Below are 19,990 nucleotides of genomic sequence, written 5' to 3'. Positions count from 1 at the left end.
ATCCTGCAATTAAAATCAATAAAAGGGTCATCCTTAAGGTTCCTACCATAGTAGGGTGGCACTGTGGTGCAGCGGTAGAGTTGCTGCCTTACAGCGCCAGAGACCCTGGTTCGGTTCTTGTCTGCACAGAGTTTGTACGTTCTCCCCGTGACCTGCGTGGGTTTTCTCCGGGATCTCCAGGTCACTCCCATACTGGAAAGAAGTACAAGTCTGTAAGTTAATCGGCTTTGTATGATTGTAAATTGTTCCCGGTTTGTGTGTGGGGTGGTGTAAGTGTGCGGGGAACGTTGGTCGGCATGGACTCGGTGGGCCGAAGGGCCTGTTTCACGCTGTAACTCTAAAGTAAATAAACTAAAAACTCTGACTGATGAAGGCCAATGTGTCTTCACTCCTAGACCCCTCTGCTCTACAACACTCCCCAGGGCCCTGCCATGCATTTGCCATCGAATTACTGATGATGGCATCTCTCTCGGGAGAGGCGATCCTTCCGAGCTGTAAGAAGCTGAGAGATGTGTCACCTCCCACTCCAGATGAGCCGTGAACTCGAGTGCTGTTCATTCTGGGCATCACATAGAAAATAGGTGCAGGAGGAGGCCATTCGGCCCTTCGAGCCAGCACCACCCATTGCTAGCAGCCTGTACACATTGTTCTCTCCAGCACTTTTCGGCGTCATGTTTCAAATCCTGCCTCAGCATTACCCTTCCTGAGGAAGGATGTGCCGGCTCTGGAGAGGGGCCCGGAGGAGGTTTACAAGACGATCCCAGGAATGAGTGGGCTAACCTATGATGAGCGTTTGTCGGCACTGGGCCTGTACTCGCTGGAGTTTGGAAGAATGAGGGGGGGGACCTCGTCGAAACGTACAGAATAGTGAAAGGCTTGGATAGAGTAGATATAGAGAAGATGTTTCCACTAGTGCGAGAGTCTAGGACTAGAGGTCGTAGCCTCAGAATTAAAGGACGTTCTTTTCGGAAGACGAGCCGAAATTTCTTTAGAAAGATGATGGTGAATCTGTGGAATTCTTTGCCACAGAAGGCTGTGGAGGCCAAGTCAGTGGACAGTTTTACGGCAGAGATAGATAGATTCTTGATTAGTACGGGTGTCAGGGGTTATGGGGCGAAGGCAGGAGAATGGGGTTAGGAGGGAGAGATAGATAAGCAATGATTGAACGGTGGAGTAGACTTGATGGGCCGAATGGCTTAATTCTGCTCCTATCACTTATGAGTTGTGGTGAGAGTTGTGACTGCATTCACTCAGAGAGGGTGATACGGTACTTGGTCACAGGGAATTCCTGCATTCCATGGTGCATGGTGCACTGCATGAGTGCTCTTGTTATTCGCATGCCTCTTCAGTACACACCCAGTGACCTGCAATACAGGTCCGACCCGGTTCCATGCATTTTTCTTTCCCAACTTCTTTTGTATGTCTGACTTGGAACAGTTGTAAATCAAACAATGTGTGGCGGCACGGTGGCTCTGTGGTAGAGTTGCTGCCTCACAACGCCAGAGACCAGGGATCGATCCCGACTATGGGAGCTGTCTGTGCGGAGTTTGTACGTTCTCTCCGTGACCTGCATGGGTTTACTCCCACACTCAAAAGGCGTAAAGGTTTGAAGGCTAATTGGCTTTGTGTAATTGTAAATTGTCCGTAGTGTGTGTGGGATAGTGTAAAGGGCCTGTCCCACTTACGTGTCCTTGGCACGCAAATTACGCAAGCTCGTCGTTGCATTGAGGCTCACGGGCACCGTGTGGCTGCGCGGGGCTGGTCCCACTGGGAAGCGCGGAGGGGTATGGAGTTGTGCGAGACATCGCGCGGGGCTCCAAAATTTTTGTTGCAAACAAAATCTTTGCACGCCAACGGCCTGTCGCTTAACTGACGGCCAAAGTGGGACAGGACCAAGACCCTGGCGCGACACAACGTCTCACCTTCAACAGCAGCAGAAGCACGCAAACGATCGCCGAACTCGGCCTGGGGCTCACGGCCGTTGCAGTCCGGATCCGCCCCCACTTCTACTCCCAGAGCGGGGCCAAGAAAATTGAAGATAGACACAAAATGCAGGGGTAACTCAGCGGGACCGGCAGCATCTCTGGAGAGAAAGAATAGGTCGGAACCCATCTTCAGACTGAAAGATGAAGATGGGGGAGGATCTGGAGGCCAGAACAAATCAGATCCGGCATTAGATGACCTCAGGAGAGGTGGAGCCCACAATGGGCCATTGTTGGCTGGGGACGATGTGCTAACGAAAGGGATACTAGGAAGCGAACAGTGGAACTAGTAGGATGACTAGGGTGGGGGAGTGGAGGGAATGCAGGAGTTGCTTGAAATGAGAGAAATCAACGTTCATACCGCTGGGGTGTAAGCTGCCCAAGCGAAATATAAGATGCGGTTTCTCCAGTTTGTGTGTGGCCTTGCTCTGCCAGTGGCGGAGGCCCAGGGCAAAGAGGTCAGTATGGGAATGGACTGGTCTAATATTCCTGAGGATGGACTGTAGATCACTGTTAGGTGACGCATCAAAATTGTATTGTATATGTGTTTAAGAAAGAACTGCGGATGCTGGGATAACGGAGGTAGACAAAAAATGCTGGAGAAACTTGGTGGGTGAGGCAGCATCTGTGGAGAGGTTCTATGGAATTGGCGATGTTTCGGGTCGAGACCCTTCTTCAGACTTGTCTACCTTAAAGTTGTATTGTAGGCAAGGTGAGCTGCATTTGCCACAGCACTTTCATGGATGGGATCCAAGTTACTTTGTTGCGGCAATTAGATTAAGATTTGTCGAGTTTGGCCTTGGTTCATTTACTACCACTGTAAGAACAAGGTGATCTTCCAGTTCAATGCATTTCAACCTCGCAGTTCATTTATTTTTTTTCAACACCGTGCTTCCAGAATCTCTGCAGCTCGCCTGCTATGTTTCACGTTTAGTTTAGTTTAGAGACACAGCATGGAAACAGGCCCTTCGGCCCAACAGGTCCGTGCTGACCAGCACATTAACACCATCCCACACCCACTAGGGACAATTATTCCCTGTGACCACGTAGGTTTTCTCCGGGTGCCCTGGTTTCCAGCGACATACAGGTTTGTGGGTTAACTGGCTATGCTGAATTGTAAAATTGTCCCTGGTGTTGTAGGAGAGGGCTAGTAATTGCTGATCGGCGGGCCGAAGGGCCTGTTTCCACACTGTGTCTCTAAAGTTTAAAGGTTGCCTCTGGCATGGTGGAACGTGTGTCATCGGGAGCAGAACTCTCTGATCATTTGACTTACCTACTGACTTTAGTTTAGTTTAGAGATACAGCGCAGAAACAGGCCCTTAAGCCAACTGAGTCCACACCAAGAGGCAACCTCTACACACTTATGCCCCTGTCCCACTTAGGAAACCTGAACGGAAACCTCTGGAGACCTTGCGTCCCACCCAAGGTTTCTGAGTAGTTCCCGGAGGTTTTTGTCAGTCTCCCTACCTGCTTCCACTACCTGCAACCTCCGGCAACCACCTGCAACCTCCGGGAACCGCACGGAAACCTTGGGTGGGGCGCAAAGTCTCCAGAGGTTTCCGTTCATGTTTCTTAAGTGGGACAGGGGACTATCTTACACACACCAGGGAACGATTTACAATGACACCAAAGCCAATTAGCCTATAAACCTGAAGGTCTTTGGCGTTTGGGAGGAAACTGGATCACCCGGAGAAAACCCACGTGGGTCACGGTGAGAACACACAAACTTCGTACAAACAGCACAAACCCGGGTCTCTGGCGCTGTGAGGCTGCAACTCTATCACTGCGCCACCTTAACATGGGAGGTAAATGGTGTAAACCTATCGTGCTGAGGGCAGCAAAGCGAGCCGAGGCTGGGATCGAACCCGTGACAGTGGTTGGTGCCAAGTGTGCAACCATGGAGGAATTGTGAGGAGGGGGAGGGGCGGGGAAATAATCTTGGCCAAAAATAATCCCACACAGAGGAAGCGAGGATCCAAGTCACCCCTTCCTCACGAACTTAAAAAAACCCACTGGTAAACGGTACCATGGAGCGACGTGCATGGTGGGGGGGGGGGGGGGGGGGGGGGGGAAGCCCAAAAGTGACCTTAAAAGCCTCAGGAGTTGGGTAAAACAAAAAACCCCTGTCCACATGAAGCTCGATGTCTGAAGGAGATGGGAATTGGCTGTTGCATGCGCCAGAAACTGAATGGTTGCCAAGGTGACTGGGCATCGGGCCGACAATTTTCCAGCGTGTTGGCTGCGGTCTCAGAATGACTGCCCTGTCTTGCCCCTTGGAATCAAAACCTTTTCTACTCAAACGCTGCAAAGCTACACAGGGGCAGACAGAGAGAGAGAGACTGCGTGAGAAGGGTTTTTTTCCTTTGTTTTTATTTTGTAAGAAGAATGCAACACAGTGGTAGGAAACGTTTAAAAAAAAAAGACCAGCACTTCTTTTAAAGGACTTTCTGTTAGTTTTAATGCACATTTGCATAGAATCAGGATTCCCGAAGCCTTGGCTTCCTGTTCCGAACCTGGGCCTTGTGTTTGCACTGAAGCCTGTTTCTTTCGCCCTGTTAATGAAGACGACTTCACTGACTTCGAGAAACTCCCCCCCTCTCCCCCCCCCCCCCCCCCCACCCCCCTCTCCCCCCCCCCCCCCCCTTCTCCCCCCCTCTCTCCTCACTCCCTCTCTCTCAATCCCCCCTCCCCCCTCCTCTCTCCCTCCCCCCCTCTCTCCCCCTCCCCCTCTCTCTCTCCCTCCCCCCTCTCTCCCCCCCCCCCTTCTCTCTCTCCCTCCCCCCCCCGTCTCTCCCCCCCCCCCCTCCTCGCTCCCCCCTCCTCCCCCCTCCCCCCTTCTCTCTCCCCCCCCCCCCCCCCCTCCCCCCCTCCCCCCCCTCTCTCCCCCCCCCCCCCCCCCCCTCCCCCCCCTCTCTCCCTCCCCCCCTCTCTCCCCCCCCCCCCCCTCTCTCCCTCTCCCCCCCCCCCCCCCTCTCCCCCCCCCCCCCTCTCCCCTCCCCCCCCCCCCCCCCCCCCTCTCTCTCCCCCCCCTCTCGCTCTCTCTCCCTCTCTCTCTCCCCCCTCCCCCCTCCCCCCCTCTCTCCCTCCCCCCCCCCTCTCCCCCCCCCCCCCCCCCCATCTCCCCCCCCCCCTCTCTCCCTCTCCCCTCTCTTTTCTGTGCTCTTTCATCCCTCTCTCCCACCCCACCACGCTCCCCCCCCCACCCCCACCCCCACCTTCTTCCTCGTTTCTTACATCTGCCATCGTTCTCGACAGAACTCTTTTAAAACAAAACCCACGTTCCAAAAATATACGCCGCTCGGCAGCATCTTCAAATGTTTGTTTTCCTCCTGGGAGTTTCCCTTCCCCGCAGAGTAGCAGCTTGGTGTCGGAGCACGGGTCCCTGGGTGGAACGCAGAGTGGAAATAGTCGAGGATAGAATCGTCCATTAGATGCAGAATAATTCAGCTGCTCCTCTTGCTGCCAGAGTTATTAACCATTCCTGACTGCCCCTGAAATGGAAACACAAACTGGTGCGATCACACACCAGCGTCCGTGAAGAGGGGACCAGTTAACTCTCTGGACCTGTGACCTCATACGATGTGCGTGCTGCCCATTTAAGGGGTGGCACGATGGCACACCGGTAGAGTCGCTGCCTTACAGCGCCGGAGTCCCGCGTTCGATCCTGGCTACGGGTGCTGTCTGCTCGGAGTTTGTGCGTTCTCCCCGTGACCTGCGTGGGTTTTCTCACGCACTCCAGAGACGTACAGCTTTGTAGGTTAATTGGCTTTGGTAAAGATTGTAAATTGTCCCTGGTGTGTGTAGGATAGTGCCAGAGTGCGGGATCGCTGGTCGGCACAGACTCGGTGGCCTGTTTCCACACTATCTCTCAACTAAACAAAAATAAATGAGTCGTTAATACTCATTAATTTCCTCGTAATACTCGTTAATACCCCCCCCTCTCCCAACACCCAGCAGGCTCTTAAACTATATCAACTATTCTTCAAACTTGTCACAATCTGCAACTCCTCAAATTTGTCTAAAGGGCCTGTCCCACTTTCACGACCTAATTCAAGTTCAAATGAGTTTATTGAACAACAGAACATAGTATTTAAGAGGGAACTGCAGATGCTGGAGAATCGAAGGTTACACAGAAAAGCTGGAAAACTCAGGCGGGTGCAGCAGCATCTATGGAGCGAAGGAAATAGGCAACGTTTCGGCCCGAAACGTTCCTATTTCCTTCGTTCATAGATGCTGCTGCACCCGCTGAGTTTCTCCAGCTTTTCTGTGTAACCAACAGAACATAGTAGTTGACTAACAGAACATGACTACAAAACACATGAATAAATAACTGATAAAGTGCAAATAACAGATAATGGGTTATTAATGTTCAGAGTTTTGTCCGAGCCAGGTTTAATAGCCTGATGGCTGTGGGGAAGTAGCTATTCCTGAACCTGTTATTCTCTGTGGGGAACTAGCTATTCACGACCTTTTTTACTCGTGGACATTTTCAATCAGGCTAGAAAAACGCCCCGACCTACTTGATGCCACGAGTATCTACGACCTCGTGACGACCATGCTGCGAGTATGAGTCAAGGGCAAATTCGGCAGAGGTCGTGAATTAGGTCGTGAAAGTGGGACAGGCCCTTTAGAAGGAACTGCAGATGCTGGTTTAAACCGTAGATGGGCACAAAATACTGGAGTAACTCAGAGGGACAGGGAGCATCTCTGGGGAGAAGGAATGGGTGACGTTTTGACCCTTCAGACTGATGTCAGGGGAGTGGGCAGTACGGAGACAGTAAGAGTGGTCGATGAACTGGGAAGGGGGAGGGGATGGAGAGAGAGGGAAAGCAAGGGTTACTTGGTTAGGGAGGTCAGTGTATCTACCACTGGGGTGTCAGTGAAATATCCAATTTGCGCTGGGTCTCACTGACGATGGAGGAGGCCCAGGACTGGCCAGTTTGGGTCTCGACCCTAAACGTCACCCATTCCTTCTCTCCAGAGACGCTGCCTGTCCGGCTGAGTTACTCCAGCTTTTTGTGTCTGTGTTACCTTCATGAATCCTGCTGGAGGAACTCAATAGGTCAGGCAGCATCCCTGGAGAACATGGATGGGTGACAGTTCAGGATGGGGCCCTTCTTCAGACTGAAACAACCCAAAAAGCCCCCATCCATGTTCTCCAGAGATGTTGCCTGACGGCCCGCTGAGTTACTCCAGCACTTTGTGTCTTTTTTTTTAAATCAATGTCCCTTCTAGGCCATGTGCTACAGAAACCATAGGCTCCAAAACCTTCTGAAACTGCATGTCCTCGAAAAAGATTGTGTTATCCGCATCAACATTGCTACCTGATCTGCCCTTGGTGTTCTTAGCACGTTAACGCCTCTACTTCCTTTGATGGTTTAGGAAGTTTAGCGTGTCCCCAGCAACTATCACCAACCTCCACAGATGCGCCGTAGAAAGCATTTTGTCGGGATGCTTTACAGCATGGTTTGGGAACGGCTCCATCCTAGTAATATAATAACTAATATCCGCACTCCATGGCAAGGTCATAAGGAATCGGAGAAGAATTAGGCCATTTGGACAATCAAGTCTCCATTCAATCATGGCTGATCTATCTCTCCCTCCAAACCCCATTCTCCTGCCTTCTCCACATTTATCGCAGTCGCTGCCTCAAAAAGGCTGGCAGTATCATCAAAGACCCACACCATCCTGGCCACACACTCATCTTCCTGCTACCTTCAGGTAGAAGGTACAGGAGCCTGAAGACTGCAACAACCAGGTTCAGGAATAGCTACTTCCCCACAGCCATCAGGCTATTTAACCCGGCTCGGACAAAACTCTGATTATTAATAACCCATTATCTGTTATTTGCACTTTATCAGTTTATTATTCATGTGTGTATATATTTACATTGTGGTATATGGACACATTGACCTGTTTTGTAGTCAATGCCTACTATGTTCTGTGTGCTGAAGCAAAGCAAGAATTTCATTGTCCTATCAGGGACACATGACAATAAACTCCCTTGAACTTGAACCTCTGACAGCCGCAGTTTGTTTTACACGCATGTTGTCCTCACCTGCAGCCGATTGTGTTTGCTGGGACTGAAGGTGAGATGGTGGGTCTGGATGTCAGCACACCTACACTTTGGGCTGGCTGGCTGGCGAGCGCACACACTGATCGGGAAGGACGCGCTATTCCGAGGTTGCTGTCAACGTTTCGTCTGCTCTCTCCCCAGGGTGACACCAGAGACGCCGGTGAAGGGAACTCGGGGAGTCGGGGAGGCAGTTCCACGGAGCGGTCGTGGCGAATGCTCGGACCCTGCGCCCAGTCTCTGCAGTAGCATGATCGTTGTGAACGACAAGGTGGGAACGCTACGACGTTAGCCGCTGTTCAGTGGGAAGCACAATCCCATCTCTGAGTCACTTCTCCACTTTCTCATTCCAGCATGTTAGCACTTTTAGTTTAGTTCAGTTCAATTCAGAGACACAGCGCGGAAACAGGCCCTTCGGCCCACCGAGTCCATGCCGACCAGCGATGACCCATTCACACACTAGTTTAGTTCAGAGATGCAACGCAGAAACAGGCCCTTCGGCCCACCAGGTCCGTGCTGACCAGCGACCACCATCCTACACACACTAGGAACAATTTTACATTCATACATTTATATCAAGCCAATTTAACCTGCAAACATGTACGTCTTTGGCATGTGGGGAGAAGCCGAAAATCTCGGAGAAAACCCACACAGGTCACGGGGGAAAACGTACAAACTCCGTACAGACAAGCACTCCATGGTCAGGATTGAACCCGGGACTCTGGCGCTGTGAGGCAGCAACTTTACCGCTGCGCCTCCGTGCCAGCCCTTGTCGTCTTTCAGACGTAAATTCCATCTGCAATTTGCCTATAAAATATTCCTTTGTTTTTAGTTTTGGTTACTTTAGCATAGATACAGCACGGGATCTGGCCCTTCGGCCCACTGAGTCTGTGTCCACCAGCGATCCCCGCACAATAACGCCATGTTTTCACGAGAGAGTTAGATTTATCACTTAAAGGAGTTAAAAAAATCAAGGGATATGGGGAGAAATCAGGAACGGGATATTGATTTTAGATGACCAACCGTGATCATATTGAATGGCGGCGCTGGCTCGAAGGGCCGAATGGCCTACTCCTGCACCTGTTTTTCTATATTTCTCTCCTACACACACTAGGGACAATTTAGAATTATACCAAACCTGTAAGTGTATGTTGGTTTACTGTTATTGCCACGTGAAATGAGATACAGTAAAAAGCTTTGTTTGTGCGTGATCCAGTCAAACCCTACCATACATGAGTACAATCAAGCCATGCATAAGTACAACAGGTGCTGTCAGTGGAAAAGTACCAGGGAGCAGAATATAGTGTTACAGCGTTATGGTGTTACAGTAATGGAGAAAGGACTGATTAAATCAAGGACATGTCAGCAATGAGGTAGACTGCTAGTTTATGAGAAAATCACTCACTAGTCTGATAATGGGACATTTTGGAGTGATGATTTCTTCCCCAGTCTCCAGGGTTGAGATTTTTTCCTGAAGCAACCTGGAGCAGATTATCCCATGAAGTGGAAATCCGTTTACTTTAGACTTTAGAGATACAGTGTGAATATAGGCTCCTCAGCCCACCGGGTCCACGTCAACCAGCGATCACATTGTACACTAACACCTTCATACACTCGGGACGATTTACAACTTGCCAAAGCCAATTAACCTACCAGCTAGTACGTCTTTGGAGTGTGGGAGGAAACGTGAGAAAACCCACACGGTCGCGGGGAGAACGTACAAACTCTGCACAGACAGCACCCGTGGTCAGGATCGAACCCGGGTCTCTGGCGCTGTGAGGCAGCAACACTACCGCTGTGCCACCGTGTCACCCCGAGGATTGCAGCTCCCCTTATTGGGAGGCAAACATTGTAGAGGCCTCCATATCTTGTGCCTCCTAGTTTTTGTTTCTGTGCGAGAGGGGGATGAGAGAGATAAATATTTGCAACAGAATATTGACTGGAGTATGTGTCCTTGTGTCCAGATTCCTGACGCTCGCAACGTGGAGCCTACACTGATTCAGGGGAGCGTGCTTGGAGATGAGGGCCCCTCGCCATGTGATGGGTGCGGCACCTACAGGCCAACGTCCCATCGAGTAACCCAAGCCGACAGCCACGTGAGTGTCCCTGGCTGCTATCTCTGGCCATTCCTCCTTCATTGCATCCTCTCCCTAACATAGAGCCTTTGTGCCATAAGGCGCGGAGATAATCCCAACATGCCCCCAACCGACCAACCCGCCAACGAAACCTAACACAGACACAAAATGCTGGAGTAACTCGACGGGACAGGCAGCATCTCTGGAGAGAAGGAATGCAGTGATGTTTCGGGTCAAGACGCCTCTGCCTCCCTACACATATCGTCTAAACATAGTGTTGTTTAGTTTATTATTGTCACGTGTACTGAGGTATAAAATACGTGAAAAGCTTTTGTTTGCTTGCTGTCCAGTCAAAGAAAAGACTGCACAGTCAATACAACTGGCAAGTTGTAAATTGTCCCGCGTGTATGAAGGTGTTAGTGCACAGTCAATACAATCAGGCTGTCCACACTGCACGGATAACGGATACACCATTTAGTGCACGATATAACATTGAAGTCCGATTGAAATCCAATTGAAGATAGTGAAAAGTCTCCAATTAGGTAGATGGTAGGTCAGGACTCTAGTTGAAGAATGGATGCCCCAAGTCCCCGAATAACTACAGGCGGCACTGTGGCAGATTTAGAGGGACTAGGCAGGTGGGAGTAGTAGATGGAGCATCTTAGTCAGCATGGGCAAGTTGGGCCGAAGGGCCTGTTGTAGGGCTCGATGACTCTAAAGGTAAACAAAATAGTGATTAAAAAAATAAACCGCAGATGCCGGAACCTTCAGCAAAGCGCAAAGTGCTGGAGGAATGATCAGCCATGATCACAGTGAATGGCGGTGCTGGCTCGAAGGGCCGAAAGGCCTACTCCTGCACCTATTGTCTATTGAATTCAGCAGGTCAAGCAGCACCTCCAGAACACGGGGTCACAGTTTAAGGATAAGGGGGAAATCTTTTAGGACCAAGATGAGAAAAACAGTGGTGAATCTGTGGAATTCTCTGCCACTGAAGGTAGTTGAGGCCACAGTTCATTGGCTATATTTAAGTGGGTGTTAGATGTGGCCCTTGTGGCTAAAGGGATCAGGGGGTATGGAGAGAAGACAGGTACAGGATACTGAGTTGGATGATCAGCCATGATCATATTGAATGGCGGTGCAGGCTCGAAGGGCCGAATGGCCTACTCCTGCACCTATTTTCTATGTTTCTATCTGTGGGGGGAATAGACAGGTAACATTTTGGGTCGGGATCCTTCTGCTGTGATTGTAAAATAAATGTTTATTTCTTAGTGCAACGTTTAATTGCTGTAATTATAAAGGACCTGGGCGACACTTCTCGTGGAGTAATGTGCTCGCTCTTGGTCTCGTCGCCTGAGGGAGGATACACTTGACAGGGAGAGAGTGTAGCAAAGATTCACAAAATTGTATCCCAGGTTGGTGCGTTTGCACGATGAGAGATTAATGAGGCCAAGCATATGATTCTCCAGAGTTCAGTTAAATGAGCGGTGATCTCATTGAAGCACGCAGAACTCTTACACGGTTCAACAGGGAATATGTGTCTCTCGATTGCGGAGTTACCATGGTTAGCAGTCTCAAAATCCGAGCTGGGCCTTTTAGGAATAAGACGAGAGATTTCCTCACAGATGGAGTGGCAAAAACAGTTTTGGAAATACCGCACGGAAACAGGCCCTTCGGCCCATCGAATCCACGACAACCAGCGATCCCCGCACACTAACACTATCCTACATAATAGGGATCATGACAGAAGTCTCCTGGTGGCGATCCCTGGAAGTGACGAAGCAATGCCACATCGGGCACCAATTCCGTCAACATGTTGGACAAGGACAGAAGCCAGCAGCGAGCCACATCGTCTGACACATGAGCGAACTAACACAATAGGGATAATTTATATTTATACCAAGCCAATTTTCCTACACATCTGCGGTTGGTAAATCTGCTGAGAGGTCGTTAGTTGGGATTCAGTTTTGACCCATTGAGCCTGTCCAGATCTTTCATGGAGCTGCCCAATTGATCCCGTTGGCCAGCACCCAATAAATGATTTCTCATTCACTATGTATACAACTCGCTTGTTCTATCGCCACCACTCCCTTGGACATTGTTATCCCAGCTCACACTAGCTTTATACATGGGTGGCACGGTGGTACAGCGGTAGAGTTGCTGCCTTACAGCGCCAGAGTCCCGGGTTCGATCCTGACCACGGGTGCTGTCTGTACGGAGTTTGTATGTTCTCCACGTGACCTGCGTGGGCTCCGGTTTCCTCCCGCACTCCAAAACGTACAGTTTTGTAGTTTAATTGGCTTCGGTAACATTGTAAAATTGTCCCCAATGTGTAAGATAATGTTAGTGTCCAGGGAACGCTGGACAAAATGGACTCATTGGGCGGAAGGGCCTGTTTCCGCGCTGTATTTCTAAAGTCTAAATCCTTCCAATAATATTTATTCCATTTCAGAGCATAAATATTGAAGTGGTTTTTGTTTCAGTCACCACTCCCTATCTTTACGATTTCCTCCAGCCCCCCAGTGATATTTATGGTATATCGAATCTATTTGGATAGCAGGCAAAGCTAAGCTTTTCACTGTACCTCAGTACATGTGGTGATAATAATAAACCTAAACTGGCCATGATTTCTGGGCCCCAATCCTGACCTCTGGGTCATACCTGACTTTTCGCATTGACGGCCTTCCCTTTTCGCTAAAATTCCTCTCCTCTGGCTTCACTGCCTCTCTCCCGCTACCCTCCTGAAACATGGTTTCTTCGAATCTGACCGCTATCTTTCCATCGTGTATCTCGCCTTCCCCTTTTCCCTCTCTCTCGCGTCGGTTTTTGTCCCAGTCCACAACTCTTCCTGTGTGCGGCCTATCCCTTTAATGGCGGTTGCTGTGGAAACCAGGCCTGAAACGCTAGGCCTGCCTTCTTGGAGCACACAACCACCGTGTCAGCCGTTCCCATGGCAACTTTAAATTGGATAGGGTTGCAAATCTCGGGTTTTCTTGTCTGTCTGTGCGTTTCCTCGTGGTGTTGGGTAAATCTGAAGGATTGGAATGCTGCAATGGGGATTTTTGAAAAAGATAGGATGCATATTTTAAAGTCTGTGTAAGCAATCCCAATATATATTCCAGGAACAGAGGTCATGAGGCAGTTTAGTTTAGTTGAGAGATGCAGCGTGGAAACAGGCCCTTCAGCCCACAGTGCCCGCTCTGACCAGCGATCCACGCACACTAATACTTTCTTACACACACTTAGGACAATTTACAATTATAGCAAGCCAATTAACCTACAAACCTGTACGTCTTTGGAGTGTGGGAGGAAACTGAAGATCTCGGAGAAAACCCACGCGGTCACGGGGAGAAACTTACAAACTCCGTACAGACAGTACCCGTAGTCAGGATCGAACCTGGGTCTCTGGTGCTGTAAGGCAGCAACTCTACCGCTGCGCCACCTCTACCGCCGCCACCCTTTTCAATGCAGGCGTTTAAAATTATCAGGTGAAACTGTTTCCCATGGCTGATAAGTCAGTAAATGGCAATTCTCAAAAGATCTAAAGTTATGATCTAGGATACCACGATCCAAATAGATAGCAAAAAACGACTAGTGCAAAAGGGTAGCCCAGCTCCTCCAGATTCAGGAACAGTTTCATCCCGGCTGTTATCAGGCAACCATTCTACCAACAACTAGGGAGCTGTCCTGAGCTACTGCCTACCTCATTGGAGAGTTTAAGAAGGAACTGCAGATTCTGGAAAATCGAAGGTACACAAAAATGTTGGAGAAACTCAGCTGGTGCAGCAAGGAAATAGGCAACATTTCGGGCCGAAACCCTTCTTCAGACAGAAGGAAACGTTGCATATTTCCTTCTCTCCATAGATGATGCTGCACCCGCTGAGTTTCTCCAGCATTTTTGTCTACCTCATTGGAGATTCTCGAACTAACTTTGATTGGACTTTATCTCGCACTAAACCTTATTCATGCTATTCCCTTTATCATGTATCTGTGGACGGCTCGATTGTAATCATGTATTGTCTTCCCGCTGACTAAATCTTTTCCTTATCGAGTCCACGTACAAGATTAGATGTTGTTCAGCCAGAGCTGAACACACTTCTCGGCATCTGCATACAATGGTGCCTCTCTTGTCACTTCTTGTGCATGGCGGTGGAAAGATTGGTGGAAACAGGGTCACCAGAGACCCGGGTTCAATTCTGACCTCGGGTGCTGCCTGCGTGGAGTTTGCATGTTCTCCCCGTGTCTGTGTGTGGGTTTCTTTTGGGTGCTCCAGTTTCCTCCCACGTCTCAAAGATGCGTGGGTTTATAGGTTAATAATTGGTCTTTGCAAATCGCCCCGGTGTGTAGGGAGTGGATGAGAGTGCGGGATAACATAGGGCTTGCGTGAATGGGGATCGATGGTTGGCATGGACTTGGTGGGCCGAAGGTCCCGCTTCCATGCTGTATCACTGAAGTGAACTAAACCAAAATAAACTGAAAAAGGGAATTGAATAAGATTTGGATAAAAAATCATTTACTGGAGTCCCGCCACAAATGTGGGAAAAGGGGATCATCGGCTTGAGAGGCATCCTGTCATTCTGTGTTCTGTGATTTCAGAGACCATTCGCAAGTCCGCCCGTCAGCTATCATTCCTCGTTTCCCAGACAAACAGCGGAACAGTGCAACACCAACAATGGGAGAGGCAGTCCCTCAGACTACTCAGCAAACCACAGCAGAGAGGGTATGGCAGTAGAAATTATATTGTTGAACTGGAATCTAAAATGCATCGAGTCTTTGAACAAGGGGATTGGTGGTGATGTCCATTTTGTGTATGTCTCGATGTCTCTGTGTGACTGTGTCTCTGTGTGTCTGTGTCTCTGTGTCTCTGTATGTCTGTGTGACTGTGTTTCTGTGTGTCTCTGTGTGACTGTGTCTCTGTGTTTCTGTGACTTTGTGTGTCTCTGTGTGACTGTGTCTCTGTGTCTCCGTGTGACTGTGTCTCTGTGTTTCTGTGTCTCTGTGTCTCAGTGTGACTGTGTTTCTGTGACTTTGTGTGTCTCTGTGTGACTGTGTGACTGTGTCTCTGTGTGACAGTGTTGGTGTAGGGGGGTGGTCGCTGGTCGGCACAGAATCGGTGGGCTGAAGGGCCTGTTTCCGTGCTAAATCTCTCAGGTCTAAAATCTAAAGTAACGCTGGTCACACAACCAGTTGATCATCAAAACCTATCTTGTTCATCGGGAAAGGAGATCAGCCTTGCTTATCAATCTGGGTAACATTGAGCCTGTCCCACTTAGGCGACTACAGGCAACTAGGCTGTCACCACATGGTCGCCGGGTTGTCGCCTGTAGGGTCATGAGTAGTCTCCTCAGTCGCGTCTTTCTGGTCGCCGCTGGATTTTCAACATGTTGGAAAATTGTCGGAGACAGTCGGCGACAGTGTGTTTGACGCCAATGAGCGTAGTTTGACTTCTCCTGACGTAGGTGCTGTCGTAGGTTGTCGCCGGTGATGACATTGTTTTTTTTACTGTTGTTGAAGTAATGATTCTATCTCAAACCTTACGTTGAAGGGGGAGGGGGGGGGGTCCATTCGCAGGTTTTTCGCGACCTGCTACGACTATGACAGTCGCCTAAAAATATCCTAAGTGGGACAGGCCCTTTAGGCTCTAGACTTACGGCACTGTGGATTTCTAACTGCTTTCTGAAATGGGGCAAGGCATTGAGTTCAGGGATGGAGAACAAATAACTGGGAATGACTCCAACATATCATGAATGGATTGGAAAGTAAATGAAGGGTTGTGTTGAATCAGCACTGCTGTAATTTATTATGTATCACTCGACAGTGCATTGAACATATTTATTCCATTACATAAGTGTAGGATTATTGAGTCTGACAGCCAGGGATTTCCCTCTGCTTGAAAGTGCCAAGTGAACTGATTCATCTGTTTTGTAACAATTTGGGTCATAGGAAATATTCCTTGCAATCTGGGTCATTTCTCCCAAAGGCCACACACTTTCCATCCATTTGCAGCCTCTATTCCTTTCAGTTTTCCTGCCCGAGGTATGGGTGTCCCCCCCAAAAAACTCCCTGCTAAGTGTGAGTTTAGTTTATTGTCACATGTACCGAGGTACAGTGAAAAGCTTTCGTTGCGTGTTAGCCAGCCAGCGGAAAGACAATACATGATTAAGGGCCTGCCCCACTTTCCTGAGTTATTCACGAATTCTCCCAAGTTTTCCCCGTGATTCAAACTCACAGAATGTTCGTAACTAGTCCGTAGATATATCCTAGCGGCTCGTTATGCCAGCCATTGGTACTCGGGCATCAGGTAAGTCAGGACGTTTTTTCAAGCCTGATAAAAAATGTCCACGAGTAAAAAAAATAGTCGGGATGAGAATAATTACCTGATGCCCCGAGTAACGATATATCCACGGACTCCTACAGCCTCCTACGGACTCGTTACGAACATTCTGCGAGTTTGAATCAAGGGGAAAACTCGGGAGAATTTGTGAATAACTCGGCAAAGTGATACAGGCCCTTCACAATCGAGCCGTCCACAGCGTGCCGATAGATGATAAAGGGAATAACGTTTAATGCGAGGCAGAGCCAGTAAAGTCCGATCAAAGATAGTCCGAGGGTCTCCCATGAGGTGGATAGTAGCTCAGGACCACTCTCTAATTGTTGGTAAGTTTGTTCAATTGCCAGATAACAGCTGGAAAGAAACTGTCCCTGAATCTGGAGGTGGACAAAAATGCTGGAGAAACTCAGCAGGTGTGAGGCAGCATCTATGGGGCGAAAGGGAATAGGCGACGTTTCGGGTCTCGACCCGAAACGTCGCCTATTTCCTTCGCTCCATAGATGCTGCTTCACCCGCTGAGTTTCTCCAGCATTTTTGTCTACCTTCCCAGCTTTCCAGCATCTGCAGTTCCTTCTTAAACACTGAATGTGGAGGTGTTCATGTCCGCGTGGTGTTGAGCTGCAGTGTGGGGTAAGATAATCCCGTGGTGTAGTTAGATTGGGATCTCCTGGATTTAGATGTAGCGAAGTTGAACGGCAATACTTCTTCGAGTGGAGGTGGCATATAACGCAGAACCTGTTGGCGGTGGTGTTATCATGCATGTGCTATCTTCTTGATTGTACACTGTTTAATCTCTTAATAGAACGCATCTCAAAAATCTTCTTTCTACCTTCATTGATTTACCTTCCAGATCCTCTGCTTTTGTCACCTAATGTCATTCCCAGCCCTTTACCATAGCAACACTGAGAACCTTGTGATTTATGTAATGTCTGCACCAGCTGCTATTTATGTAATGCTTGTAATGTATTAAACATCCAGAGGTGATTTACAGGCATGTAGATGGCAAGCCATTATAATGCAGAGATAGAAACGAGATGGGTCGGTGAAGTATTGAGTGTAAAGGCAGGGTGGTTTATTTAAGTTAGTTCATTGTCACGTGCACCAAGGCTTAGAGAAAAGCTTTTGTTGCGTGCTATCCAGTCAGCGGAAAGACAATACTTGATTACAATCCAGCCGTCCACTGTGTACAGATACAAGATAAAAGAACAATGTTTAAAGCAAAACTGAACTAAACCAAATTAAAACAAGATAAAGTCCAGTAAAGACCGATTAAAGATAGTTCAAAGGTCTCCAAAGAGGTAGATGGTAGCTCAGGAGGCAGTGCATCGTAGGTTCACGAGGTTGATCCCTGTGATGGCGGGATAGTCATATGAGGAAAGATTGAAAAGACTAGGCTTGTATTCACTGGAGTTCAGAAGGATGAGGGGGGGGGGGTCTTATAGAAACTTATAAAAAGAACTGGACAAGCTAGATGCAGGAAATATGTTCCCAATGTTGGGCGAGTCCAGAACCAGGGGCCACAGTCTTAGAATAAAGGAGAGACCATTTAAGACTGAGGTGAGAAGTGAAACATAGAAACATAGAAACTAGGTGCAGGAGTAGGTCATTCGGCCCTTCGAGCCAGCACCACTGCTCGAAGACTTTTTCACCCAGAGAGTTGTGAATTTGTGGAATTCCCTGCCACAGAGGGCAGTGGAGGCCATGTCACTGGATGAATTTAAGAGAGAGTTAGATAGAGCACTAGGGGCTAGTGGAGTCAAGGGATGTGGGGAGAAGGCAGGCACGGGTTATTGATTGAGGACGATCAGCCATGATCGCAATGAATGGCGGTGCTGGCTCGAAGGGCCGAATGGCCTCCTCCTGCACCTATTTTCTATGTTTCTATAACCACTCTTTAGTTTGTGGTGTGATTTAGTTGCCTGATGACAGCTGGGAAGCAACTGTCCCTGAATCTGGAGGTGTGAGTTTCTGTATCTCGTGCCTGAGGGGAGAGGGGAGAAGAGGGAGTGGCTGGGGTGTGACTTGTCCTTGAATGTGCTGCTGGCCTTGCCGAGGCAGCGTGAAAGTGTAGATGGAGTCAATGAGTCAAGAGAGGTTGGGAGGAATTCCAGAGCTTAACAATTGGGAAAACAGTTGACCATGTGAGTCCCATAAAAACTGGGAAAATGAAGGAGCTGGAATCGCAGGAAAATGGAGACGGTCCTTGGTTTGAGATTGAGATTCAATCTTTATTGTCATTGTGCAGTGTGCAATACAGTGACAACGAAATGCAGTTAGCATCTCACCCAGAAGAGCGAACATAGAATAATGAACAGTAAAATATATATATATATATGTACAAACAGTAGTAGTAGTGCAATTTTTCTGGGGGAAGGAGTGTCCGGGGGAGGGGGGGGGTGACTGGCCATCACCAAGGTGCAGAGTTAAGTTGTGTAACAGCCGCAGGGAAGAAGCTGTTCCTGAACCTGCTGGTCCGGCAACGGAGAGACCTGTAGCGCCTCTCGGATGGGAGGAGGGTAAACAGTCTGTGGCTGGGGGGAGAGCAGTCCTTGACAATGCTGCGAGGGAGGTTAGGCTGTGGAAGGATATGAAGCCTAAGTAAGGAATGCTAGGTTTTATGCATCGCTGGGCTGGGACTGGGTGTGAGTCAGTCAATAGGATTTAGTGTGAGTCAGGGCAAGGACCCCAGGGTTTTGGATGTGCTCGGAAAATCCCTGCCTGCCAAACTAGACCAGATCAGCCTGGATAAGTTCATAAGTGATGGGAGCAGAATTAGGCCATTCGGCCCGTCAAGTCTACTCTGCCATTCAATCATGGCTGACCTATCCCATTCTCCTGCCTTCCCCCCCCCCATAACCCCTGACACCCGTACTAATCAAGAATCTACGTATCTCTGGTTAAATGAGATGATCATACAATGGCCAGCTATCAGCCCATTCACTTTTACTCGCCACTCAGTACTAATTAGACATCGTGGACCCAATTCTCGATCTCCAACCAAACCATTTGTGAAGTGAAAGACAACCTTGGTGATAATTGGCCCAATTTCACTAAGTACCCGTTGCTACGGTGGAGTTGCTGCCTTACAGCACCAGAGACCCGGGTTCGATCCTGACTACGGGTGCTGTCTGTACGGAGTTTGTGCGTTCGCCCCGTGACCTGCGTGGGTTTTCCCCGAGGTCTTCGGTTTCCTCCCACACTCCAAAGACGTACAGTTTTTGTAGGTTAATTGCTGTGTCGTCATCCTAGTGTGTGTAGGGTAATGTTAATTTGCGGGGATCACTGGTCGGTGCGGACTCGGTGGGCTGAAGGGCTTGTGTCCACACTGTATCTTTAACCTAAACTAAAATACACATGGTACTCTTGAGCTTTCACAGTCCTACGAAAGGACTGCCCGTAACTGATAAGTTGCAGGAGGTTAAAAGCATGGCAGCTAATGTTTGGGTGAAGAAACCCAGGGTGGGTTGAATTCAGCTTAGAAACATAGAAACCTGGCCATTACATCTAAGTGTCCCAATTGGTTATCCTGCTG

General features: G+C 49.1%; 1 protein-coding gene across 3 annotated transcripts in view; it reads left to right on the top strand.

Moving 5' to 3' along the window:
* The window catches only part of LOC129713301 (probable JmjC domain-containing histone demethylation protein 2C), an 81,408-nt gene that overhangs the window by 28,558 nt on the left and 32,860 nt on the right, over nt 1–19,990 (top strand). For 2 of the 3 annotated variants that reach the window (XM_055662258.1, XM_055662260.1), the window contains exons 2-4: nt 8,200–8,326; nt 10,020–10,151; nt 14,724–14,847. In XM_055662258.1, the coding sequence (XP_055518233.1) occupies nt 8,200–8,326; nt 10,020–10,151; nt 14,724–14,847 (383 nt within the window). The remainder of the gene's footprint in view (nt 1–8,199; nt 8,327–10,019; nt 10,152–14,723; nt 14,848–19,990) is intronic. The other variant, XM_055662259.1, reaches the window with a different exon arrangement.

The sequence above is a fragment of the Leucoraja erinacea genome, chromosome 35, assembly GCF_028641065.1.
Source record: "Leucoraja erinacea ecotype New England chromosome 35, Leri_hhj_1, whole genome shotgun sequence".
Lineage (NCBI taxonomy): Eukaryota > Metazoa > Chordata > Chondrichthyes > Rajiformes > Rajidae > Leucoraja > Leucoraja erinaceus.
The sequence above is the reverse complement of the archived record's forward strand: the minus strand, read 5'-3'. Positions and strand labels throughout refer to the sequence as shown.